At 35.3% G+C, this 27,670-nt stretch overlaps 2 protein-coding genes across 2 annotated transcripts in view; both read left to right on the top strand.

Moving 5' to 3' along the window:
• LOC131948158 (prominin-1-like) overlaps window positions 1-15,616 on the top strand; it is a 29,128-nt gene extending 13,512 nt beyond the window's left edge. The window contains exons 8-24 of the mRNA XM_059309690.1: window positions 426-616; window positions 2,059-2,133; window positions 3,073-3,136; window positions 5,275-5,351; window positions 5,540-5,622; window positions 6,412-6,564; window positions 7,309-7,435; window positions 9,282-9,385; window positions 10,157-10,247; window positions 11,381-11,521; window positions 11,992-12,078; window positions 12,663-12,737; window positions 13,509-13,571; window positions 14,208-14,294; window positions 14,460-14,528; window positions 14,911-15,003; window positions 15,518-15,616. Coding sequence (XP_059165673.1) covers window positions 426-616; window positions 2,059-2,133; window positions 3,073-3,136; window positions 5,275-5,351; window positions 5,540-5,622; window positions 6,412-6,564; window positions 7,309-7,435; window positions 9,282-9,385; window positions 10,157-10,247; window positions 11,381-11,521; window positions 11,992-12,078; window positions 12,663-12,737; window positions 13,509-13,571; window positions 14,208-14,294; window positions 14,460-14,528; window positions 14,911-15,003; window positions 15,518-15,616 — 1,679 coding nt within the window. The remainder of the gene's footprint in view (window positions 1-425; window positions 617-2,058; window positions 2,134-3,072; window positions 3,137-5,274; window positions 5,352-5,539; window positions 5,623-6,411; window positions 6,565-7,308; window positions 7,436-9,281; window positions 9,386-10,156; window positions 10,248-11,380; window positions 11,522-11,991; window positions 12,079-12,662; window positions 12,738-13,508; window positions 13,572-14,207; window positions 14,295-14,459; window positions 14,529-14,910; window positions 15,004-15,517) is intronic.
• A 4,819-nt stretch (window positions 15,617-20,435) lies between these two features.
• On the top strand, window positions 20,436-24,105 carry LOC131948175 (uncharacterized). The gene is made up of 4 exons (XM_059309708.1): window positions 20,436-20,530; window positions 21,334-21,514; window positions 22,545-22,712; window positions 23,457-24,105. Exons 2-4 carry the CDS (start codon window positions 21,337-21,339, stop codon window positions 23,837-23,839), a joined length of 729 nt encoding a protein of 242 aa, XP_059165691.1. The 5' UTR covers window positions 20,436-20,530; window positions 21,334-21,336; the 3' UTR covers window positions 23,840-24,105.
• The last annotated feature ends 3,565 nt before the right edge of the window (window positions 24,106-27,670 follow it).

Raw genomic sequence — 27,670 nt, forward strand, 5'->3', positions numbered from 1 at the left:
GAAAACAAATTCTGGCTGATATCGGAGTCAATAGTTGACACTTATACTCAATTGTGTTGGAGGAAATCCTTTCAACACTAAACGAAGAAGAAGAAGACGACACACACACTTTACCAATTGATATATAATACAAATATACAATATATATATATATATATATATATATATATATATATATATATATATGTATATATATATATATATATATATATATATATGTATATATATATATATATATATATATATATATATATATATATATATATATATATATATATATATATATATAAATAAATAAATAAATAAATAAACAAATAAATATATATATATATATATATATATATATATATATATATATATATATATATATATATATATATATATATATATATATATATATATATATATATATATAAATCGTGCAGCTGCCTACCTACTTAATGTAGCGATGGAAGACTTGGTAGCCAGTAGAGAGACAATTATAAGAGAAGCCACCATTTTTCTGGCAGACCTCAGGCCTATCCAGGCTGAGATCAATAGAATCCAGGACCCACGATTTCGTGAGGCTTGCCCCAACTACACCCTTAACGCGGACCGGTTCAATCCTGCTGTACTGGTACGTGTCCACTCATGCTGTTTGTCTGACGTTTATGTTTGTAAAGAGGGGATTGATCGGCGTGGTTGAGTCGGTAAAGCTCATGGTTGATAAATCGACGAGTCTAGAGCTCGAATCCTCGGGCAGATGAGGACAGTGCTTTCAGTGATCTCTTCAACCACCACCCCCCCCCCCCTCGAACGAAATGGAATTTACATAGAAAACATACTTTTACTAGTGTCCACCCCCTCCCCGGAAAATATTGTCCACCCCCCCCCCCAACCCCCCCCCCCCCCTCCCGAAAATATCAAGTCACGCTCCCCAAGAATAATGTCTGGAAGAAACGAAGAAACACTGGATGAGGATCGATAGCTAGGGACAGCCACTCTTCTAGGAGAGACAACTCTAAATAAAAACTCTAAATTAAAATTATTTCTTTGTAGTTTGTTCTTGTTTGGACAAAGGCTATGGGAGCAAATCCCAAAAAGAAAAGCAGGTTGAAACCGGAGTCAACGGCCTATATGGCGAATAAATAGTTAACTGGTAATACTTAATTGTTTTGGGGGGAATCCATGTCAACACTAAAATTAAGACCGAAGAAGAAAGAAATTAGTGTTGCGAGACGAATGTTGATTGAACGTTATAACTTGGTTCACGACATCTCTCTATTGTTCCTTTTGAGTGACCAATTTTGTAACTCGAATAAAGACACAATAATACAACGATCTATTTTACAGTTAAATTCGTCTCCCATGACAATACATGTATATACAGTTTTACATCTAAGTATTCGTCATTAAAATTAATTTAAAGATAACTGTATTTAATATAAAAAGGGAGACAACTCGATGAAGTAGTTGCGATTTCTTCGTGTTTGATGTACTGTGTTAACGCGTTTTTTTTTTTCACCTAAGTGAAAGCAATTACGTTTTGAAGAAATTTAGTCATATAAAGTAACTTATTAATTAAATAAAGACCTACCTTAAAAAATATATTGTATTAATAGCTTTTAAACGTTATTACCTATAGAATTATAATTTTCAAAAATCTACGTACTAAACTATAGAAAATCACAGTTAATACAGCATCATGATTGTTGTTACTTTTATGTTTATAAGTTCCTAATATCTTTTTTTTTTAAAAAAAAAAAAAGTTCCTAATACAAAAAAATAAATAAATAAATAAAAATAAAAATAATAATAAGTTCCTAATACTACGGTGCTGCCTACCCTTGTTCGAGTGGGGAAGCAGCAATAGAGGAACATTATTAAACCAAAAAAAAAAAAACATGGTGTGCATTGTTTTGTATACTTTGACTATCTTGGAAGCTGCATGTCGTTTAAATCACTTGAAAATAAAACTCAAATTTATGAAATAAATCACATTTTAGTACAAGTCGAAGAATATTTATCAACGTTAGTGACTAAAAACCCTCAGGATTTTTTACTTGTTTATTTTAACAGCTGCCAGACGAATCTGCAAAGAACAGATACCTGAATCGGGTGATATCTCGCGGTGTCTACGCAATGACTTTAGAGGTAGGTAGATGGTACTGAGCTTATTGTCAGAAAATCGTTACCGAACATATAGGCAGATAGCCGTTACGAAACTCACACAAATGTAGACGTAACTAAACTCATTCGAAGGTAGCCGTTACCGAACTCATAGTCAAGATGCTGTTACTAAACTTATAGGCAGGTATCCGTTACTGAACTTATAGACAGGTAGCCGTTACTGAACTTATAGGCAGGTAGCCGTTACTTTACTTATAGACAGGTAGCCGTTACTGAACTTATAGGCAGTTAGCCGTTACTTAACATATAGGCAGGTAGCCGTTACTTAAATTATAGGCAGGTAGCCGTTACTTAACTTATAGGCAGGTAGCCGTTACTGAACTTATAGGCAGGTAGCCGTTACTGAACTTATAGGCAGGTAGCCGTTACTGAACTTATAGGCAGGTAGCCGTTACTGAACTTATAGGCAGGTAGCCGTTACTGAACTTATAGGCAGGTAGCCGTTTCTGAACTTATAGGCAGGTAGCCGTTACTGAACTTATAGGTAGGTAGCCGTTACTTAACTGACAGGTAGATGTTATTGACGTGACGTCATATGTAGGTAACTTTTACTGACCTTATTGTCCAGTAGCTGTTGGTTATTGCCATTGATGTAAAAGGGGGGTAACTGTAACTAACATTTAACGTAGCTGTCGCTAATGTGAAATACATGTCTGAGCATTTTAAAATAGTTCGAATTAAAAAAAAATTGTAGTATAAGCGTTTGAAGACTCGTCTAAAAATTAATAAGACTTGTAGTTTCTTGGGTTTTTTTAGTTTAGATAGGGTATTGCTATCTAAATTTCAATACTGTCTAATTTTTATACTGTTTTTCAGTGGGGAGGGGCTTTTAACATTTAGTTAAAGGACAATAATTATTATAGGTTTTTTTTTATTTAACATTGTGCGCTATTCTATTTTAAGTCAAGTCAGAAGTTGAATGAAATCCCAAAGAGGGTGCAGACGGAAAACCAAGCGACAACACAAGGTTCGTGTTTATGTATCAACCAGTAGCGTAGGGGGGGGGGGGGGCGGGGGGGGGGGGGGGGAACATATGTCCCCGGGCGCCGACTTTAGGGGGCGCCAAAAATGGGTTGGAAAAAATAAATTGAAAGGTTTAGGGGGGGTGCAAATTGAACATTTAAGAGAGGTGGTGGTGCAAATCAAAAGCTTGAGGGGGGGGGGGGGGTGCAAATCGAAAGTTTGAGAGCGGGGGGGGGGGGGGTGCAAATCGAAAAGTTTGTCCCCGGGCGCCGGGAAGGGTCGCTACGCCTCTGGTATAAACAGTCAATTTAAAACTGATTCAAAGCAAGACAAATTGATCAACCCTTTTTACATACAGCTGAGAAATGACAAACCTGTTGAACTGTGGCACTGACACACCCCTTTATATTTATCTGTCATAGTGTATTCCTATTTTGCTGAAATTTAACTCCACCGCATTGTATTGTATATAACCAGTGGCGTAGCGAGGTCGGGTGTCACCCGGTGCGGCATTTAATGGTGTCATCCCCCCCCCCCCCCCCCGCAGAGGCGTAGCGACCCTTCCCGGGGACAAACTTTAAAATTTTCGATTTGCATCCCCCCCCTCAAATTTTCGATTTGCACCCCCCCCCCCCCCCTCAAGTTTTTTGCCTTGGTGTCACCCCCTAAATGGTGTCACCCGGTGCGGTCCGCACTCCCCGCTCCCCCCCCCCCCCCCCTCGCTACGCCCCTGTATTTAACAAAATCTTTGTCTAAATATTGGCGTAATCTCTATACCATGTAACATAACAATACAGCTAGAAGGATTAGTAATATATTCGTTTACTCTAGCTAAAACGTGTGTTTTTATGTTTAAGCGCAGATCTAACAATGTGGCTAACTTTACGTGTGTCGTTACATTAAACAGAGTAATTTCTCTACCATGTAACATAAGAACACATTACAATTTAGAAGGATTACTGTAATCGTTTACTCGAGTTTTATGTTCACCCAGAGATCTATCTAACAAGGTCGCTAACTTCACATGGGTCGTAACATCAATTAATCTCTAAACCATGTAACACAAGAACACAGAATAATTATTATTATCGTTTACTTAGTTTTATGACTTAATTTGACTTGACTTAGTCCTCTTTGCTCCTTATGGAACATAGGGCCTACACCATTTCCTTCCATTTCTTCCTATCCCCGGCTATTAATTTTGTCATCTCCCAAGACATCCCTGTTGACTTCAGTTTTTCACGAAGACTCCGCCTCCAGGTCTGTCTTGGGCGCCCTCTCTTCCGCTTTCCCTGGGGGCTCCACTCAAGCGCTTGGCGTGTAACATTTGGGTGAGCCTTTCGCAGTGTGTGACCCACCCAGCGCCACTTCCTCCTTCTTTTTTGCACACCCAATGGCTCCTGCCTAGCTTTCCTCCATAGTTCTATGTTCGGCACTTTGTCCTGCCATCTCAGTTTCAATATCTGTCTAAGGCATCTATTCATGAAGGTTTGTATCTTACTCTAGTTTTATGTTTACCCAATATCTATCAAACAAGATCGCAAACTACAAAGGTGTCGCTACATCAATTAGAGTAATATCTCTACCATGTAAAATAAGAACACAGTAGACTTATTATAATCGTTTTACTCGAGTTTTATATTTACCAACAAATCCTTCAAACAAGATATCTAAGATAAGAACACATTTAGAAGGATTAGTATACTCTAGTTTTATGTTTGTTCACAGATCTATCAGAGTAATCTCTCTACAGTGTAATAAAAGAACGCAGTTAGAAGAATTATTATAATCGTTTACTTTAGTTTTATGTTTACCCAATATCTATCAAACAAGATCGCAAAATACAAGGGTGTCGTTACATCAGAGTAATGTCTCTACTATGTAAAATAAGAACACAGAAGACTTATTATAATCGTTTTATTATTATTAGTTTCCCTGACTGTTTATGGGGCAAGTGAAGTAGAGTTCACTTGTTTCTGTGACCTCGGCATATGAAGAGATAGTGTGGTCAACTATGTGCCCAGCCGCCTTTCCTTTCCCTAACGTGAGTTAGGTACCCATCAGAGTTGGGTAGACTCAGGGACGGTCTAACACTCCGTCCCATATTATAATCGTTTACTCGAGTTTTATATTTACCCACAGATCTATCAAACAAGGTCGCTAACTACACAGGTGTCGTTACATCAATCTACAAACGCTTTGACGAACTTGCTAAAAAGGTAAGTATTGTGTGTGATGACTAGGTCAAGTACTTGTCTTAACTTTTTATTTTTAAACATGACAGTTTCTTTTATACCCACGTTAAATATGACAATAACAATTTAAGTGATGCTCTTATTAAATACTAATTAATTTCAATTTGTTTTCTACAATTTTTTTTAAAATCACAAAATGCTTTTGCCTCAAGTTTCAGTCTCAAACTGATATTCAGTCGCTCAAATCAAGAATGAAAAATTATGCCAAGGAATTCATGGAATACGACGAACAAAGGTTTGTTGTTAAAAGTCAATTTTAAAATTATAAATTTAAGCGAAATTGTTTAATTTAAAATGTTGATGTACTTTATTTGTAAAACGAAAAGAGATAAAATACAACCACACAAAATTAACTCCCAGTTAACAAGGTATTTAAATAGTCATTAGACTTGGTGTTAAAAATATTTTTGGTCTGGTACACATTTTAAATTTCGTTTATAATTATATTGTTCTAGATTATGTTAATTTCAATAAAAATACGTTTTTTAACATAAGTAAAGTAAGTAAATTTCCCTTTCATACCTGATGGTCTATAGGGCAAGTGAAGTGAGTTCACTTGTTTCTGTGATCTCGGCATATGAGGAGCTAATGTGGTCAGTACTATGCCCAGCCGCCTTTACTTTCCCTAACGTGAGTTAGGTACCCATTAGAGCTGGGTGGACTCAGAGACGGCCTACTGACATTAACTGCTAGACCACTCCGCCCCCCTTCTTTTAAACATAAGTAGGAACGAATTCCACAATAGTTTCTGCTTTTTGTGGCACCTGCAAATCTTTTATTTATGATAAATTTCACTATACAGACATTAAATTAAATGTCTGTAATACATACTATGTTAACGCCGAAAAAAAGAGGAAAAAACCTATCTAATTCAACAACTAGTTTTAAACTCGGGTGCTTCTAATAACTAAGACTAGATTGCATGTTTAAAACGTGTGTAGTGGTTGTAAAGGTCCGCTCAAAACAAGGAGAATAACTTATAAGATGAATGGTTTGCAGTGTTTAATGTTTGTAATATTTCCAGATGGGTCATAGGTTTGGTCATATCACTCGTGGCTCTACTGATAGTTCTACCGCTGGCCATCTGGCTTGTGTTTGGCTTCATGGGATTCCTCTACTTCGTCTTACCCATTGTGAAGAAAACACGTCCGTACTACTGTAGTATATGCATGCAAATGTAAGTATGTTAAAGATGGGGAGGGGGGGGGGGGGGCTTGGGTATATAAATTTCACAGCTAGCTCATACACTTTAATATGAACGTCCAATTTTTTTCCTCATTATTTTCCTCTTGGTCATTTTATACGACATAAACTGACTTTTCGCTAGATTCTTTACTTTCTCTAGAATATACTTCTGGGTTACTCTACATTTAGTGTCATTTGATCTAGTTTCGTCACTTTCGCTATGATATTTGTTTATGTCATCATATAATACATTTAACTGTCATTATATCTAGATCCGTCAATTTCTCTGTGATATTCCTCGGTTATTTTATAACGCTTTAACTGTCATTTGATCTAGATTCGTCAATTTCGCTATATTTCTTTATGACATCATATAATATTTAACTGTCTTTTGATCTAGATTCGTCGGTTTCTATGTGATATTCTTCGTTTATTTTATAATACTTTAACTGTCTTTTGCTCTAGATTCGTCAATGTCGCTATGCTATTCCTCTATATAATGCTATAATACTTTTAATTGTCATTGTATCTATATTCTACATTTTTGCTATGATATTCCTCTATATAATGCTATAATAATTATAATTGTCATTGTATCTAGATTCTACATTTTTGCTATGATATTCCTCTATATAATGCTATAATACTTTTAATTGTCATTGTATCTAGATTCTACATTTTTGCTATGCTATTCCTCTATATAATGCTATAATACTTTTAATTTTCATGTATCTAGATTCTACATTTTTGCTATGATATTCCTCTGGGTCATGCTGATCCTGACAACTGTAGTGTTTGCCATTGGAGCCCCTACGACAAAGCTTTTCTGTGAACCGTTGCAAAGTCTAGAGATCATTGAAAAGGTAAAGAAATCTGTTTAAGTCTAGAGATAGTCGAAAAGGTATATTTTAAAGTCAAGAAATCATCGTTAAGTCTAGACATCATTTAAAACATAAAGATATCTGCTCAGAGGCGTAGCGAGAGGGGGGGGGGGGGGGGGCGGGGGTGCGGATCGCACCTGGTAACACCATTTAGGGGAGTGACACCCAGGCAAAAATAGCAAAATATATAGAGAAAAACTTGAGGGGGTGGGGTGCAAATCAAAAACTTGAGGGGTGTGCAAATCAAAAGTTTGAGGGGGGGGGGGTGCAAATCGAAAATTCGAAAGCTTGTCCCCAGGAAGGGTCGCTACGCCTCTGGGGGGTGACACCATTAAGTGCCGCACCGGGTGACAACCGACCTCGCTACGCCACTGTATCTGCTTAAGTCTAAAGATCGTCGATAAGATATATTCTAAAGTCAAGAAATCATCGAAGAGGTAAAGAAATCTGTTTAAGTCTAGACATCATCTAAAACGTAAAGATATCTGCTTAAGTCTTAAGATCGTCGAAAAAGCAAAGATAAACTGCAAGGCACCAGTTGTTTGATTTTGGAGTTGCTAAGTTGCTGTCACCAGCTATACAGCCTCATCTACACGTGGGTTTGAACTCGGGGCTTCTCGGTTTAGTTAGCATGAGTTTTAATAAATTGATTTTTAAATATGAAAAAAAAAATTTAAGTTAAATTTAGACGTTAAAACTATGTTGATGTTTTTTTTATACATTATGCAAGTTAGATATTGAAATAGACCACTTGTACTGCACCGTTATACAGATTATTGTTTATACAATCACCACATTACACTTTAAAAAATGTATTAATAACGTTGGCTTCGTGTGTATGGAACATTTGTATATTCCTAAACGTTAGTTTTGTTTTGTCACAACAAGGAGTGCATCTAAGTATAGTAAAGTAAATAAAGTTCGCTTTCACACTTAACGGTCCATAGAGCGAGTGTAGTATACTTCTACACACCTCGTCATATGAAGCGATAGTGTGGTCAGCACTATGCCCAGTCGCCTTTTCTTTGCTCATCAAAGTGTGTGTATTTAGGAGGGGGGGGGGCAGAGTTTCTTCCATGCATCTCTTCGGGGGGGGAGCTCTGTTCCCCCCCTCCCCGAAGAAAGTCTACCGCCCCCCCCCCCCCCCGAACGAAATGGAATTCCTATATTTATATATAGAAAATATATACTTTTAACAGTGTCCGCTCCCCCCCCCCCCCCGAAAATTTTAGTCCGCCCCCCCCCCCCCGAAAATTTCAAGTGCCATCCCGGAGAAAAAAGTCTGGAAGAAACACTTGGGGGGAGGGGGGGGGGGGGCTCAAGGACGCTCTAAGGCCTTGAACCCCGAAATCGGGACTTTCGAGTTAAGTCTTATGCTCCACCATTCTACCACGCATTACCTAGGTTAAGAATAGTATTCGACATAGAAATGTAAGAAAACAGTAGTATAAAATGAAATAAAGATTGGCTAAGTAATGTTCTTTTGAATAAAAACATAAACTAAGAAAGACAATGCATGTGAATTAGAAGAGATAAAACACAGTAAATAAAAATAACTTAAGATATGTAATTTCTAAGACAAGAAAGTGAAAATTAATTTAAGACTGGTATAATATTACGAAAAATGAACAAAATACTTCAAGAAAGTAATGTATTTCATCTTTGAAAATGCCATCGGCATTTTTTTTTTTAATTAACGTGTGAAACAACGCAAGTTAAATCAAAATTAAAATTATTTAATAGTAAGAACAAAGACGATCAACAAACTGCTATTGGCACCTTGTACAGTAAAAATCGTTTTTTACATCGTTTCGTTAACATTTTTCAGCTGATTGTAGAGTATAAATTGCTTGGGACCCCAAACTCTACGTGGCTGTCTGATCAAATCTACCCTGACAAAAATGTTTCCCTGAAATTGGTCGATATTATCAGGTAAGTTATATTCCAATGTCATAAATATTATCAAGAAAGTTCTATTATCATGTCATCGATATTATCAGGTAAGTTCTATTCTAATGTCATATATATTATCAGGTAAGTTATATTCTAATGTCTTTGATATTATCAAGTAAGTTATATTCTAATGTCATTGATATTTTCAAGTAAGTTATATTCTAATGTCATAGATATTAACAAGAAAGTTCTATTCTAATGGCATTATCAGGTAAGTTCTATTCTAATGTCATTGATATTATCAGGTAAGTTCTATTCAAATGTAATTGATATTATCAGGTAAGTTCTATTCTAATGTAATTGATATTATCAGGTAAGTTCTATTCTAATGTCATATATATTATCTGGTAGGTTCTATTCTAATGTCATAGATATTATCAGGTAAGTTCTATTCTGTCATCGATATTATCAAGTAAATTATTTATAATCGATATTATCAATTAAGATCTACTCTAATGTCATCACCCCCCCCCCCCCAGGCTACAATAGCTATGACAAATTTAACCGGAAAAGTTCATCAACTTTTCCCTTCGTGGCTAAGACACACGGAGCAGATGAAGTAGAGTTCATCTGTTTCAGGGACCACTGCACATGAAGCTATATCCCTATGCCCATCCGCCATACTAAACCAACTAGAAACATCCCTCTTTGAAATAAAACATTCAACTTGTACCTTAAATATCAAGTATATTCCAATCGTTATTAAATATTAATTAAAAAGAGCTAATTATAAAACTGTTTTTATCAAAGGTCCTGTAGTAATGGTTCGACTGCCTACAAAGCTTTTAAAATGAAGGAGGCCCAGGTTTTTGACCTAACCGAAATCAAGGACTACGGGAAGGTAACCGTTTTTATTCGACATTTCTTATTGGAAATCTCCAGCAAGGAAACGAAATAGCATCAACAAAATACATTAATATTTTTGTGTCCAGTGGTTCGTAACCTGGGTTCGATTGAGCCTCAGGGGGGTCGGTAAGTTAGTCTCAGGGGTGCGGCGGAGGCAAAGACACACATCCAACGCATATGGTTCAGGTTAGGATTATTTCAGTTTTAACGAGAAAGCTATTATTAAATAGTCTTTTCATTGGGATAATCATGGCCTTTACCAGATTTTCTGCCAGGCATCTCTTCACTAGTGGGGGGGGGGGGGGGGGAGGGGCGAGCGCCTCTGAAGAAGTGTACCCCTCCACCTCAGAATGAAATATAATTTATATAGAAAATAAATACTTTAACAAGTGTCTGAACCACCCCCCCCCCCCAGAAATTTTAATTTTAGTCCGCTTCCCCCCAAAAATTCTCTATCAAGCTAAGTCCATATTATTTTCATCGTACATGTAGGCCTAATTGTCTTTAATTTATTAGGATACTAGCACTCTCCGTTTCAATTCTATAAAACCGGTGGGTTATGTAAGTTCAAGAAGGTTAAAATCCACTGATTTAGTCAGGCAAGACGCTTTGAAACCCACACACTCTAAATTTTAAATACCGAACACACAAATTTTGGTATTTGTTAGGATATCATAGCTTTCAAACAGAAAGTAGATTTAGGTCTATGTGTGATGGCATTTAAAAAAAAACAATTTGAACCCAAAAAGGTAACCGTGCATATTGTTAAAATATTCAAATAAATAACTGACTTTGTTCACAACTGAAAGAATCGAGGTGGTAAAATTAGAAATTTTTAAACGTTATCAATTTTGACCTAAAAATAAAAACAAGATATACAATTTTCAATCAAAAAATGTAAAAATTAACTTTGTATTGCAATGCTACTGTTTTAGCTCCAGCTGAAGCCGTAATTAAAATATAAAATAAGGCCAACATGTTCAATTTTTTTTAATATCGCTACATACATTCATATAAATGTGTTTGTTTTATAGCTTAATGTCCATAATTACCACTGGTCAAATTGTATCTTACCTTAGTTTGTTTGGGTGGTATTCCCTTAAAAAGAAATCCAACATTTTTCGACAGACTTTTAATATCGGGGAGAATGTTAAAAAATTGGACGCTGACTTTGGTGGCGTTCAAATCTCAACTGCTGAAATGTTGGAATTCGTCAAGAATATGAAAACCTTTGATGAGAAGATGCAGTACTCTAAGTATGAGGAATTGGTGAGTTGAGAGATAGAGACTATATCCCACAGACAAATGATAGCAGAACTAATGATAGCAGGACAAATACTAGCAAAACAAATGATTGTAGGACAAATGATAGCAGAACAAATGATAGTAGGACAAATGATCTCAGGACAAATTACCTCAATGACAGAAGATGTCAAGAGAAAATATCTCACGGACAAATTATCTCAGGACAAATTATCTCATGAATAAATGATTTAAACAACAAATGATCTCAAGGACAAAAGACCTCACAAACAAAAATTATCAGGGAAATTTTATATCAGGAAAAATGATATCATGGAAAAATGACCTCAGACAAAATATCTCTGACAAAATATCTCGCAGCAAATTATATATATTTTTTCATTATAAGTGTAGTCGATTTTTTTTTCAAGTTGAATACTGCAAGTTTACTAGTTAAGGTTGAAATATAATGTTTTTTTTTTTAATTCTGTGACTAGTTTCGAACCAATCCGTACCACTCTGCCGAGGTGCTAGTGCTTCAGATCAACACCTTCCTTACAGTTCACCCGAACCACGCAGAAAGGGTAAGAGACACACGTAAAATTGGTTACTATAACTTGTTATGGATAGCAGAATTACACATTTATATGCAACAACTCATCTAGGAGAGAAAACTCCAAAATGAAACAACTGCTGCCTTGTAGTTTGTTCTAAGTTGGATACAAACTTTTGAAGTAAATCCAAAAAGCAAATCAGGCTGAAATTGGAGTTAACGGCCTATAGGGTGAATTACAAGTTGACACGTAATCCTTAATTGTTCTGGAAGGAATCCCTTCCAACAGTAAAAATTAAGAACGAAGAAAATATATGAAACACATTTTATTTTACATTTAAAATTCCTATTAAAAAAGAAGATTATTTTAAAATAGTTTTAATGTTTTAAAATATAATTGACATAAAATAATAATTGAAGTACTGAAATAGAATTAAAAAAAATGGACTTACATAATTTATTAAAATATGCTGGTTTTTGCAACCATACTTTCTTTTACGAATGCGCATTGTATATATGTTTATCTTTCACTACTTTAATGTAAGTGCTGAAGTATTGAAGTTAAACATTTTTTAGTACACAAATATATAGCCATGTTCATTTATCTATCAAAAGGCTGTGATAAACCGTGTGCGAGACATGCTGATGGGGGCTCTATCTAGTCATGGATCCCTAATGCAAGGACCAATAGTATGTATACACTTTATATTAACGCCATATAAGCAGGATATTTGATATTAATGGAACAGAATAAGTTTGAGAACGCATATAGGCTGTGTTCGTTTACGTCATTAGTTTTAAATAAAAAGGTGTAGTCTGGTTGTAGAGTGCAGTACAGCTACAGCGAAGGTTTCAAATGTGGGTATGGAATCTAGACTATAAGAAGTCACTGAATTCACCCAGCTCTGATTGGTACCCAAAGTTCTAAAAGTATAAAATGTAAAGGGAGAAAGGTAGTTGGCCACAGGTAAAAACAAAAAACTCTTGTCAATATATCACGACAAAAATATCTCGAACAAACCACCAGGTGACAACACATCGCAGATAAAATATCTCAGGAATAAAAAATAAACGAAGAACATTGAACCTTGGAAAAAGTATCGAAAGAAACATCTCTCGAAAAAATATCCAGAAAAAGCTAGTCCAACCTTGATTATTCTGCTTTGATTACCAAAATCTCAATAGTTAAATTAAATAATCAAATACCTAATTCACTTTGGCAAGTTAAATAACAATTTGATCTGAACTATCTATCAGTTTCACCTGTAGTTGCTTAATTCATTACTAAATATAAACAGTATGCAATATTAAACATGCATTACCTTAATGCGCCTATTTTAAACCATATTTATATGTTTGGGCTTAAGTCATACTTTATTGTGTATTTTCCATTAAAGTTTAACCACACAGTCATGTGATTAGAAAGCCAATCCATTAACTTAAAATATTTTCGTGTTTTAGCTGAAAGTCAAGGACACTGTGACTGCAATTATAACCCACACCCGCCAGCCTACTGACTCTTCTGTAAGTGGGAACTTGGTTATTCGATGAGTTATTTTATGAGGGTCCAATTGTATCATCTTGTTGGAAGCAGGTGTGAGAAGACTAAATTATAGAATTTTAGATGGAGCAGAGAGGTCTGTAGAGAGTGGTGGAGTCTAGGGAAGGTAGTTAAGTCTAGAGGAAGCAGAGAGGTCTAGAGGAAACAGGGAAGTTTAGAAAGAGCAGGGAGGTCTATAATGAGTTTAGAGGTCTACAGGGAGACTAAGGTGATCCAGGGAGCAGGGAATTCTAAAGGTACAGGTTAGTCTAGAGAGAGGAGGGAAGTGTACAGGGAGCAGGAGGGTTTACAGATAGATCAGGCAAGACTAGAGAAAGGAGGGAAGTGTACAGGGAGCAGGAGGGTTTACAGATAGATCAGGCAAGATTGGAGAGAGCACAGTGTATGGAAATGATGGACCAACTAGAGAGATACAGACTAATACATACAGAGGTGTATAAGGATAAGAACATAACGAATGTAAATGATACTAACCAAATGTGGTTTTTGTTTTTCTCTTTTGTAAGTTTGTAAACCTGACTCGTTTCTAAAATTCGAAAAGGAATATTAGATGAGAAAAATTACGTCACCGGCTAATTTGGATTTTTTTTATTACATAGCTCAACACAAGAACGACAGCTCTAATAGAGCAAATACACTACATGCAGAAAAACGTAAACTCTACTGCAAAGGATGCATTAAAAGACGTAATTGTTTTTCTTTTCTCATTTATATTACTAGCAATCTTCACATATTTATAGCCAATATATAAAGCGCCTAATCATGTAATTGTTTACCTGAAATGTAGTTGCATATTACTTAACGTCATTCAATTAATTTATTTTTTTAGCTTTATTTCATCTCTCTTTCAGTCCCTCACTGACTACGAACTAAGATTAAAGAACATTTTTAACAACTTTTCAAGGCATATTCAGGATTCTGTAAGTTACATGTGTAATCTGATAGAAATTAAGTGGTGGGGTGGGAGTAGACGCCGGGGGGGGGGGGGGGGGGGTCGACCATAAATTACGTCACATCTTTTTAAACATTCTTTAACTTATCTCTCATTGACAAAAAGCTTCATACAATGACTCATTTCTAATTGGGTCACAATTTTCATCCTAACGATTTATTAAGGTTGCATCAGTATAAATTGAAAGACAACACCTTTTGTAAACGTCCATGCCTAAAAATGTACACACACACACACACACACACATATATATATATATATATATATATATATATATATATATATATATATATATATAAATTATTTATGTTTATATGAATTGAGTAGAATTATGCTGTATTCCACCACAGGTTGAGAACGACATAGGCAACTGTAAACCTCTCTGGAATGTCTTCAACACTATCTTCATCTATCGAGTCTGTCACTCTATTGTAGGCGCTTTGGTAAGTTTAAATGTAAACCATACTTCAAGTAGATTGTTTAATCAATGCAAACAGAATTAATGCATTATTATTATGGCTAAATATTCAGTGTAATTATCTTTAATAATTTTCTGTACATAAAAATTTGACATTTATTAACGCAAATGGAAATAGAAAAATGTGTTTTTTTCTCTAAATAAGCGCTTGTCAGATTGATCTTTCTATATCTTTTATATTATATTATTAGTATACACACACACACACACACACACACACATATATATATATATATATATATATATATATATATATATATATATATATATATATATGTATATGTATGTATGTATGTATATATATATATATATATATATATATATATATATATATATATATATATATATATATAAAGAGAGAGAGAGAGAAAGAGAGAGAGAGAGATAATAAAGTATATTAATGCATCTTTCTTTTGCTGAATGTCATATGTAAATATATTTTTAAACTAATTAATCTACTAACTGTGCCCCTGTTTTAGAATGGCTGGTGGTGCGCCATGGGTTGGACTATTCTCTTCCTGGTCTCGGCTACGTGGGTCGCCTACTTCACCACCCATCATTTCTTCACTGTGAGGTGAGATTTAAGACATTGTAGTAAATAGGATAATGTCAAGCATTTTGTTTTAAATCTTTTATGCTTTATTTTCACAAAGTAAGGAATTAAAAATGTGACGATAACTTTATGAACACATATTAGACTTACCAACAAATTATTCAATGTGTTTTTTATGTATAAATTAAATATTTCAAACAATATAACTGATAGTTATTTAACTTATTAATATTACATTTATTGAGAATAATATCAGATAGGCTGATTAACAAAATTACTTTCTTATTTTTTTCTAGCGCTGGGGAGTTCAAAGAGATACAACGCTGGCGCAGGTTGGTGCAAAGTTTAATATTTAAAAAAAAAATCTTTAAAAGTAGTTATATATTTAGAAAATCAACGGCAACACAGTTATTGCGTGTTGTATGAGACTTTAAGTTTATATTATGAGATTTTCATTCGGTACCCATTACGCATAGAGGCCGCCACAGAATGCCCTATCCACTTAAATCCGTCTCTTGAAGCTTTCTTTGTGGAGAGCGCATTTTAATTTTGTGTAAGTTGGGAAGGTCACTGACTATTACATGTATTATATGTATTTTTTCCCCTATTTCGTCTGGGGGAGGGAGTGATGCAGTAGACTTGATTTTGATGGGGAAGGGGGATGTCTGTGAAAAAATAGACACCTTATAGATCTTTGGATGAGAGCGTACCACCGCTAGACCACACCATCTTGCACGCGAATGTAGTATTTAGAAAGTGCATTTCAAAGGATACATGAATACGCTTTTTACTCAAAATACTTTTTAATCTTATCTGTTTAAGATTTTAGAAAAGCTTAAAATTAGTAAAAATTTAGTTGACTTCGTCCATCGTTAAACTCAAAATTTTCTTTTGCATGTGTTTTTTTTTTTTATGCACGTGGGTGCGTGATTTATTGCATAAACTATTATTAAGTAAAAAATAATCGTTTGAGATACATAAATACGTATTGCTTCAATTTTAGTAACAAGGTGTCCCACTCATCGGAATGATATGAAGACTGGAGCCTAGAAGTATACAAGACATCCATCAAGTTAAACTTCATTGCTTGACAATATCAACGTCATATAAATATAACATTATATAAGTGTGTATGGAATTGTCATTGTCTTAATTACAGGATATGCTTCTGTATTTTTTAGTCTCATTTACACTAGTTAAATACCTAGTATATAAAGTGAATGAAATAATCTACTGAAAATTCCAATAGTTTTCTCACGTTCATGTTTACACGCTCATAATAACTCCAAGCCATTTCCATTCATTGATCATGAAGAAAAGTTACTTTTATTTTTATCTATTTATTTTTTTAGATTGCATCGTTAGATACAATTTTTTCGATCATTGTTGAAAGACTACTTTACTTTATGATGTAATGCATCGTAAACATTTTGCTCGTCATGACTGATAATTACTCATGTATTTCCATGTGTTATTTTATTTATTGCTATCATAATTAGCAAATTTGAGTATAATTCACAGTGAATTTAAAAAAAAAAAAAGGGTGATTGAATGAAAGTGGTTTGAAAAAAATATTTTACGTAACATTTTATGATCTTATTTTAATATTTATTTCAATAATTTAGATATTCATATTTCAAATAATTTGTTTTATATTTTATGGTGGATATTATTCAAAATTCGGACAGATTTAAATAAGACTTCACTTGTAAATATTGATTCGTCAATTTTACATATTGTCTGAAATTACGCGGACTTGCATTAATTTCATCATTGTTTTGATATTTTTTTATGTTTGACTTTCATACTATAATCATGCCATGATTATTTTAAAAATGAAATTGGTTAAATATACTTTTGAATTAAAATATTTAGAATTATAAAGGCATTGCTTTTATTTGAATGTGTATGTTTGCGTCCTAGATAATACGCAGCAATAAGATTATTTAAAGGAAATTGCCTTTGATTGTATAGTGATTGTTATAAATCTTTACTAAAGAAAATACAAAAATAGTTTAAGTAATGTTGATATTATCATGTAACTTATTTTTACGATAAAAAACTTTAGCGATCGGTTAGAACTAATGAGCGTTTTCTTATTTGATATTTAAATAAAATACTAAAAAGAATATGGCATCACAGCTGTAGAGTATAAGATGGTGTGTTTTGGTGGTAGAGATCACAAATACTAACCAGAAAGTCTTGGGTTCGGATACCAGGCTCGATATTAAGTTGTTATTGGAATCCGACTGTCAGGATAGTCAAGGCTTCAGCTCATGGAACTCACAACACTGTACTTTCACCGATAAAAAATGTCCAACTCCACTACACCTGCTATATAGCTGGCAATGTTTGAAAGATCATGCTTAGTTTTAACAACATAATGCTATGTCGTGACCATCTAATTTATGGCTATAATCAGTCCCCTAGTTGGGGGCGGCGTGGTCGAGTCGGTAAAGCTCATGGTTGTTAAACCGAAAAGTCTCGTGTTCGAACCCTCGGGCAGATGAGGCCTTTAGCTGGGGACAGCCACTCTTCTACGAGAGACAACTCCAAAATCAAATAACTGCTGCCTTGTAGTTTGTTCTTGGTTGGACAAAGGCTATGAAAGCAAATCCAAAAAGAAAAGCAGGCTGAAATCGGAGTCAATGACCTCAATGGCGCATAACCAGTTGACACGTAATCCTTAATTGTGATGGAAACATGGTCGAGTCGGCAAAGCTCATGGCTAATAAATTCGAAAAAAGTCTCGAGTTGAAACCCTCTGGCACATAAGGCTCGATCCCTAACAACACTAAAAATTAAGAACGAAGTAGAAGAAGTCCCCTGGTTCTCTCTAATCTTATCTGAACAAAAGTCTCTCCGGTCTCGCTTCATCTCGTTGTTTCTACAACTTTTCACAACAAAATTTCAAATGAGATTGTTTTTAAATTGTACGCACTTTTTCAGCTTGTGCATTAATATGATTTTGTATTTCTAGTAAACCGATACATTTATTTTACTGCATCGGTATTTACTGTAGATTTAATATAACACTGTTTGCACACAATGATCCACGAGTCTAGGACGTTACACAACCCTCCCCCCCCCCCCCCGTTAACTACCCCTGGACATCCCCCCGACATTACCCCTCGAGCAATAACACCCTGTCAATTACCCACTGTCCATTACCCCCCTCCCTGAAAATTAACCCCTCCCCCTTCCCAAAGCTCAGGAATCCTCTTTTAATCTCTAGATCTACACATTACCTTAATCCTAAACTTAAGCCTACATCGATGCTTTCACCTCAGCCTAAAACTAAATCTTAACCCAAACCCTAACCCTAACCCCAACTCTAACTATATAACTATACCTTCAGCTATGACTGAGGGGGGCGGGCAATGTCCTACTGGGCGGGGGGCAATTGGCAGTGGGCAAATTGACAGGGGTAATTGATAGAAGGTAATTACTCTGTGTGGTTATGTCGGAGAGGGGGAGGGGGGAAGGGCCGGGGTGTAATTGACAGGGGGGGTAATGCCTTTTAATAATCATTCTTTAAAACTATTTTCATTGTTAGAAGGCTCCTAAGTTTACACTTACATAGAAAAAAAAACATCTGAATTCACTCGTAGACTCGTCATTTTTTCTATTATTTGATGAAAACCTAGTAATTAAAGTAAATTTAATCTCATGTGTGGCTGTATTTCTGACAACAGCATTTGTGTGATGTTAGACTGTTTGCTACGAGTTAATAATCTCTTTAAATATTTAAATTATTTGTGCACGATTAAAATAAAGTAATACCTAATTATATGTACTTATCTTTATAATTTGAAAGAAATCCCCTTATAAAAAGGGTTCGAAATTACATTTTAGCAGAGACGTAGCGAGGGGGGGGGGGGCGGGGGTGCGGACCGCACCGGTGACACCATTTAGGGGGAGGGGGATGACACCAAGGCCTAAAATAGCAACATATATAGAGAAAAATGATAATTCCACTTAATTCAGTGATTAATTCGATTGTAAAATAGTCTTTTAAGAGGTGCAAATCGAAAGTTTGAGGGTTGGGGGGTGTGCAAATCGAAACTTTGAGGGGGGTTGGGGGTGCAAATCGAAAGTTTGAGGGGGGTTGCAAATCGAAAGTATGAGGGGGGGTGTGTGCAAATCAAAAGTTTGAGGGGGGGGGGGGTGCAAATCAAAAGTTTGAGGGGGGTTGTAAATCGAAAGTTTGAGGGGGGGGGGGGTGGTGTTGCAAATCGAAAGTTTAAGGGGGGTGGTGCAAATCGAGAAAGTTTGTCCCTCTGGGGGGGGGGGGGTGACACCATTAAGTGCCGCACCGGGTAACACCCGACCTCGCTACGCCACTGCATTTTAGGCCCAATTTTTAAAAAAAGCAACGAAGCGGTCGAGTGATAGAGCGCTCGACTCCTGCCCCACGTATGGAGTTTGGATCTCGGTTCGGAATTAGACCTGTAGTACGTTCCTGAGTCCACCCAAGCTATATTGATTTAAAACAGTAAGTAGCGTGGTTGTCAACACACGGAAGTCTCGAGTTCGGTTCCCATGCAGGCTCTCCCCAAATCGTCCCACAAGTTTCAATCAGAAGTTTTATGTACGAATCTTAAGTGAAAGCTAAGGTGAAACTAACCGACGGGATAATTGAAATAATCAAAATTACGTTTTGTAGTTTATGTGGGGGATGAACTGCATCTATAAAAACGAAGTATTCTAGTTAAGGAAGTGTTAGAACCGTTACATTTTGAATGTACATTTTTTTTATAGATAAGAAGCAAATGTTTATTATAAGCCGAGTAATTTTAGTCCTGTAAAAGCACTTAAGCACTATCTTATCAGCGACCACGGACTACAACACACGTCCCTGTGTTGTCCTTGTATTATCTCAAAACTTTGCGTCATTCTTTATTAGTCAACACACAATAGCAGTAAACAAGTTGAACAAGTAAGTTGTTTTGTCTATTTTGTATTAGTAAACTCGTATTTAGGCTAATATTAGAAACAATCATGTATTTTCATTCTAAAGGTTAGAAGATTTTTAAAAACAAATTTTAGTATTTTTTAATAATTATTTTTTTTAACTAAAAGACATAGTCAGTCTTGACCTATCAAATGCAGTTTAGTATCTTTGTTTAGAGATTAGGTAAGTGTATTTACAACACATTAAATAAGATTTGTTTGAGACGTCCATTGTTAAGGGTCTGTCTGAAAACCCTAAGGGTTACTGTGACTTAATTTAGATCACACTTAAATAAGACAAATTGTAAGAAGTATAGTTGGATTCAGAATAATTGTAAAATGGTAATTAAGCTTGGGTTGTTTGTACTGTTTCTTCCAGACTATTTTCGGGGGCGGACTCAACTTTCCGAGGGGGGGGGGGGTCTTTCGGACACTGTTAAAAGCAATTCGAATTCAATTTCGTTCGTGGGGTGGGGGGGGGGGGGGGGCGGTAGACCTTTATCGGGGGAGGGGGGGGGGGGGGGGGGGGGAACTCAGCCCCTCCATCCCCAACCCCCTTTCCCCCCCTTCCCCCCCCCCCCCCCCGAATAGGTGCCTGGAAGAAACACTGATGTGTTATAAATTAGTTTTTGGTTTTTGCTCAGGTTCTTTGCCAGTAGAGCAATAAGAATTGTAATTATATATATATATATATATATATATATATATATATATATATATATATATATATATATATATATATATATTTATATATATATATATATATATATATTCATTTATTTACTGTAGGTAATGGCAATTACTGTGAAAGTAAATGGTGGATTCGTTGCTGGTGTGTTTGGGTACACAATCGCATTTGCTTTGGTAGTCATAGGAACGGTGACACCATCATGGATCATGTTCACACTATCTGGCAACAACAGAGGCCTATTCAGCATATGTAACATGGATGGGTCCTGTGTGCCTATTGGTAAGTTAGTCTTCCGGTAATTCATATTTAGTGTACTCTATTTATTTAATAATAGTAGATGTTGGTTTATGTATGTCCAATGTCGTTTTCAAATAATGCTGAAAGACGTTTCGGACCCCATCTAACTGATGGGCTGGGACTCACGCATGCCCGTCATCTAATGTGGCTCGGCGTGGTCGGTTCTGTGTAGTTCATGGTTGCTAAAACGAACATTCCCGAGTTTAAATCCCCGGGCAGATGAGGCTCTATACCTGGATACAGCAACTCATCTAGGAGGAAAAACTCTAAAATATCAAAATATTATGCTAACACGATATTATTGGGTGTATGACCTTCCAGTAAAGGGTCACCAGCTAGGGCGCAAGAGCTGTTAGATGAAATTGAACTTCTATGTGTTCGTGACCAAGGTTAGCCACCTAGATGGAGGCATCCATGTGGTCAGGTATAGAAAGGGGTGGGTGCCGCCATGAGACATATAGCCCATGACACCACTCTGTGGTGTCCCAACGACCCTAACAAGGGATAAAGGATGAAAACACATGTGGGTTATCGACGTAATCAGAGTTTCTTCCAGGCATCTCTTGGGAGGGGTGCACCGCCCCCCCCCCCCCCCCACCCCGAAGAAAGTCTGCCGCCCCCCTCGAACGATATGGAATTTATATATAAAATATATACCTTTGACAGTGTCCGCCCCCCCCCCCCCCCGGAAATTGTTGTGCACCCCCCCCCCCCCCCCGAAAATTTCAAGTGCACCCCCGGAGGAAAAGGTCTGGAAGAAACACTGGACGTAATGTGGTACAGAAGGCGAGAGGAGATAATATAATAGAACTCAATAAAGTTTAGATCTGTGGCAGGAAACTGGGGAGAGCTTTAATGTTGACGATGACATTTGTTGAAAAAAGTAAATCGAGGAGTGTGAGCGTAAAATATAATTGCACACTGCAAACGCAGTTTTGTATATAACCGTTTTGATTTTTTTTTTCATTTGACTCGTTCTAATGCTACTAAATAATTTCTTCCTGGAACTCAGATACCGTCTCAGACTTGGAGAACACCGTCAAGTACATGTCGATATTTGGTATCGGTATGGGTGCTGTTGGCCTGTTGCTGGCATTATTCTTCATGCTGAGATACATCAAGACCTCTCCAAACACAGCTCTGTTGGCAAACTGTAGCATGGTATTTTCAACCCTGGCAGGTAACCGGCTTTTGTTTTTAAATGTTCTAGCAAACTTTTAACTTTCAATTTGTTTTCACGTTAGGCACCTAGGGTAATAATTGCGGTTAGTTTTTTTTCTCTATAGCATGAGAGTACTGAAATAAACAATATTATAAACACGTCTCGGATTGTCTTGTTTTAATTTATTTTCAAATAACGAATTTATAAAATAAATTCATTTGTATCAATTAATCGGTCTATTGTTTCCATCAATAACTACGTTTATTATTATAAAAAAATATCAGCCGTTCAAATTTATATTTTTCAAGCTAAGAGTCCAATACTAATACTATTAGTATCCTTTTCACGACTAAATAAAACCTAAGCAAGCATGGTGATTCATGTGATATTTCTTAAAATGAAATTAAAGTTCCGTTTGTAGTGGTGTTTTACCAAAGGCTAGTTGCAATACAAAACAACCTTCTTATACATCTAAAGCATCTAGAGAAAAAAACCTGTTAAAAATGTAAAAATAAATGTGAAAAAAACAGGCTGCTAGCAAATGCACATAAGCAATACTTGATTTAAAATCAGCTTGTAATTTGCCATTTATATTAAAATTTGCTGCTTGAAATGGGGGGAAGAATATCATAGTCAGTGTTATAGTTTATATGTTTATATACTTGCATATGTCGTGTACATGTATATGTGTAAATTTGCGCTTGTGTTTATGTGTTTCTATGTGTTTGGATAATTTAAATACTTGTTTTTTTTTCAATTCAGGTCTTGTAGTGTTTATTGGCGATATGATATACGAAGTCAACGTCTACTCTGAAGACAACTTTGGAAACATGCAATACATCTACTCCAGCTTCGGCTACTCGTTTCCTATGAGCATCGTCGGCGCCATCCTGATGTTCACTGTTGGGCCCATCCTCTCTAAATCTGCCAGCAAAATGGTGTTCGACGGCGTCTATCCGCCTACAACGTTATCACAACCAGACCCCACCGTCATTATCAACACGCAGTTTTCATTTGTAAATCAGGTGGATGAATCGTTACAGAAGGTGACAAAACCTATAGGACCGCCCACTTATAGTGAATCACAAAGCATGTGTCATGCAGGGTTACCGACAATACCCCCACCCCCGTACAGTGAAAAGTAAATTTAAACAACTAGCGTTAGTTTTTAACTTCTGAAGTTGATCTGATAAGGACAAGGATTTGTAAAACTGTGAAGTGTACTTTCATAATATTTGTATCATAAAAAGAAATATTTTGTCCATCAAATTTACATTTACTTTGCCTAATAGTTAAAATTAATAAATACCTTTTTTTAATCAAATTCACATTTACTTAGTTTAAGAGTTAACATCAATAAATCATTTTTGTTTCATTAAATTCACATTTTCTTTCTCTAAAAGTTAAAATCAATGAATCTTTTTTTTTCATTAAATTCACATTTACTCTTGTTAATAGTTAAAATCAATAAATCATGATTTTAAAATGTGCAACAAACGCTCGATTAAACTAAATAACATACAAACTGTGTTTGATTAATATGTAAAATGGTGTTATCAGATTGCATCCTTCAACGATTTTCATTATCAATTAAAAGAAGCAAACCACTGTTTTAAGAATTTAACAAGTGTGTTTAAATACGTGACCTTGTTTTAAATCAGAACTAGTATCTCAATCCGTTGCCTAGAAATATAAATTAAAAATCCGATAAGTTTATCTTGAACGGTTTTCTTTTCATTTGATCACTATATCTCTATTAAGCAAAGACTGACGAGAAAACTTATATTATATATATATATATATATATATATATATATATATATATATATATATACATACATATATAGAGATAAATATATAGATAAGTGCGGATATTTGTTAGGTTGTTTTTTGCTGGTTAATTGCTGGGGAATAGTTTGACAAAGTTTGCTGTTCACTATTTTTTTAACGTGAAAATATTTGAATCATCTCAGCAATCGAGTTTAAAGTGACCGAAAACTAACAAAGACTGACCGCGGCCTTTTAAAACAACTACATTTCTAAACTGCTCGTGTTAGATCGACCACTTGCAGATGCGACAAGTTGTAGGTATTTGGTAAGGAGATAGCACTGGTGCCGTAGGTAACTGGAAAGTTCCAGATTCTCTTAATGTCACATAAGGGTTTAAAAATGTAAGCGATTTACCACTCTATCGTATTTATTAAAGGGACGCAACTAGATATAATTTCCTTCCGTTCTTTCACTACATAAAAAAAGAAATTTGTGGTTTTGAGCATATGTATTTGATGAGATTACAACATGAGATTGCAAAAATACCAAAAACCCAACACACCTATTTTCTGAAGTGTTTATTGTCGAAGAAGGGTAATACCAGTAAACATTACAATATATTTGGGCATAATATATGTTGGGAACCTTTCTCACGTTACGAATGTTAAAGCGACTGGGTTCTAGCCACACAATCACTTCATATGTGGGGGTCACAAAACTCCATTTCAATTGCTTCCTGCACCATCACGTTTGAAAACAACACTACTCATTAATCTAAAACGTTATGTTTTTATCAATATTCTCATCATTTGTCTTAAGCTTTGGTAGATTTTTTTTTCCAAATGTTCATACATTTATTTAGACAACTCACCAATAAATATATGTAGATTACTATACAGTCGTGAAAACGTACACAATGAGGTTTTTTATTAAAAGAACAAGCAGGCCTGAACGGATGAAGGGATTTTGTTGTTGATTTTTTTACCACGCTGTCTCTTCCCCCACCCACCCCAACCCCATTACCTTATGTGCATGTTAACTTAAAGTCAACAAATTTAATAAGGGGAATGAACACATCTGATACACTCTGTAAGGTAGAGGTTGTAAAATAATGACTCATAAATATTGGGTGAAGGATGAGGGATGGGATTTGGACCTTAGTTATTTAGTGGTGAAAACTCACACATTTAAAAGAACCAGCAGGCCTAAATAGATGAGGGTTTTTTTGTCGGTTTTTTACTAAGCTCTCTCTCCCCTCACCCACCCCAATCCCATTACCTTGTGTGCATGTTAACTTAATGTTAGCTAATATATAAGGGGAATCGACATAATTGTCTGATACACACTGTGATGTAGAGGTTGTAAAAAAATGACTCTTAGATAATGGATGAAGGGCGAGGAATGGAATTTGGACTACAGTTATTTAGAATTATAGATTATATATTTTGTTTTTAATGGGACAATTGTGGAGTTATATTGAGATATATGAAACAAGAAAATTTAACAACGAAAAAATGGCAAGTTTATTATTGTCAAGAATCTAAAATGAAAAAAAAAATGTATAGATTTATATCCGAGTTCGATCGCAAAGGTTATTCAAGGCCGCTGTTCAATGTTTATTTCTCCACCTTTAACTACAGTGTAATAATTTATTGTTTGATTGTTATCATTGCTAGTGTCTAGTGCTGAGTTGACTTTTGTTTTTAAATGCTTGGCTTCATCAAGTTTCTCTTTACATATTGTTTTGCAAATGGATATTTTGCCATTTAAAATCAAGAAAGCATGCAGAAATTATTGATGATCAGCAAGAATAGGTATAAGTATATATTTGTGTCACTCGTTTTATAGCATACTGCAGGTAACTTTTTTAGAAGAGGGGGCACTGTGAACCCCGTTGACTTTGACTAGATGCCTCTAATCATTATTGTTGCCATCGATGAAAAATGTGAGTTGTCAAAAAAAAAAAAATTCCAAAATTTTATATTATTTGCGAATGCAGAAATATGGAAATATGTCTTTTTTTAGTTAAATTAAATGTAGTTATATTGACGTCAGGCCAAAATTTATACCTGGATTTTAATTTTAGTCAGGCAATCTTTGTCAGCTCCGTGGTAGTTTTTCGAGCCAAAGTTTAGAAACGGCGTAAAACTTCTGGAACTTTCTCATTACACGACCAAACAATGTTTCAAAGAACAGCTCTTCTTTATTTTATAACGACACGTCAATACAGTTCAAGAGCAGCAAACTGATAGCCATCAGCGTTGTCGTGACGACGGCATAATAAAGCATCATGTACGTAGTGTTGTTTAGAGCTCTTTTTTAGTTGAGGGCAGTGACTTGTAGACTGGTGTGTTGTTCAGGAGAGCTCTGTGTGTGTTAACATTATATGTGTGTTTATTAGGAATAATCTTAAAGGAAATATACTTTATTTTACCATGCCATTGTAGTCAATTAACAATATCCATTGCTTTAATTTTGAATAATATGAGCTCTAATATAAGAAATTGTTACGTTATGCAAGTATTAATTAAAATCTTAATCAACATCTTACAGAACTTGTTCAATGTAAAAAAAAAAGATGAGTGATAAACATACGTTCTTATAAAAACCAAGTTTGATGTTATTCCTTTCGCATTGTATGCTTATAGGGTCAAAATAAAACAAGTTACATAACATAATAAACATTTTACAATAAAAAATAAACATCTGTATCTAAAGTAAAAGCCTTTAAATGATGTATCATAACTATATTACTTTTGAAATACTTTTCTTTATTATATTGCGAAATAATGTTCTATTGGTAAATAGTATTTTTCTTTTTTAGTTCTTACATAAAAGGAAAGTTTATGTTAACATAATAAATATGCTGAAAATATAAAGTTTTAGGAAAATAAGACAATTTACAAATATAAAATTGGATAAAAATGAAAGCTGCTACATATATATTTATTTTCCTTATGATAATTTACGAAACATTTGGTGAAGCAAAAACATTAACAGATGTGTCCGTACACAAACCGTCCTACCAGAATTCTAACTACTACTACGTCGTCGACCTCGCTGCCAGCTTTGCCAACGACGGAAACAGTGATATGAATGTTGACCATTTCAGTTGCTCGCATACAATGCATTCCAATCATTCTTGGTGGATGGTGGACCTTCAGGGGCTTTATGTGGTGAAACAAATAATATTCACATACAAGTGA

Source organism: Physella acuta, unplaced genomic scaffold (genome assembly GCF_028476545.2).
Source record: "Physella acuta isolate Inbredline_101_S28 unplaced genomic scaffold, ASM2847654v3 ptg000627l, whole genome shotgun sequence".
In the NCBI taxonomy this organism is placed as follows: domain Eukaryota; kingdom Metazoa; phylum Mollusca; class Gastropoda; family Physidae; genus Physella; species Physella acuta.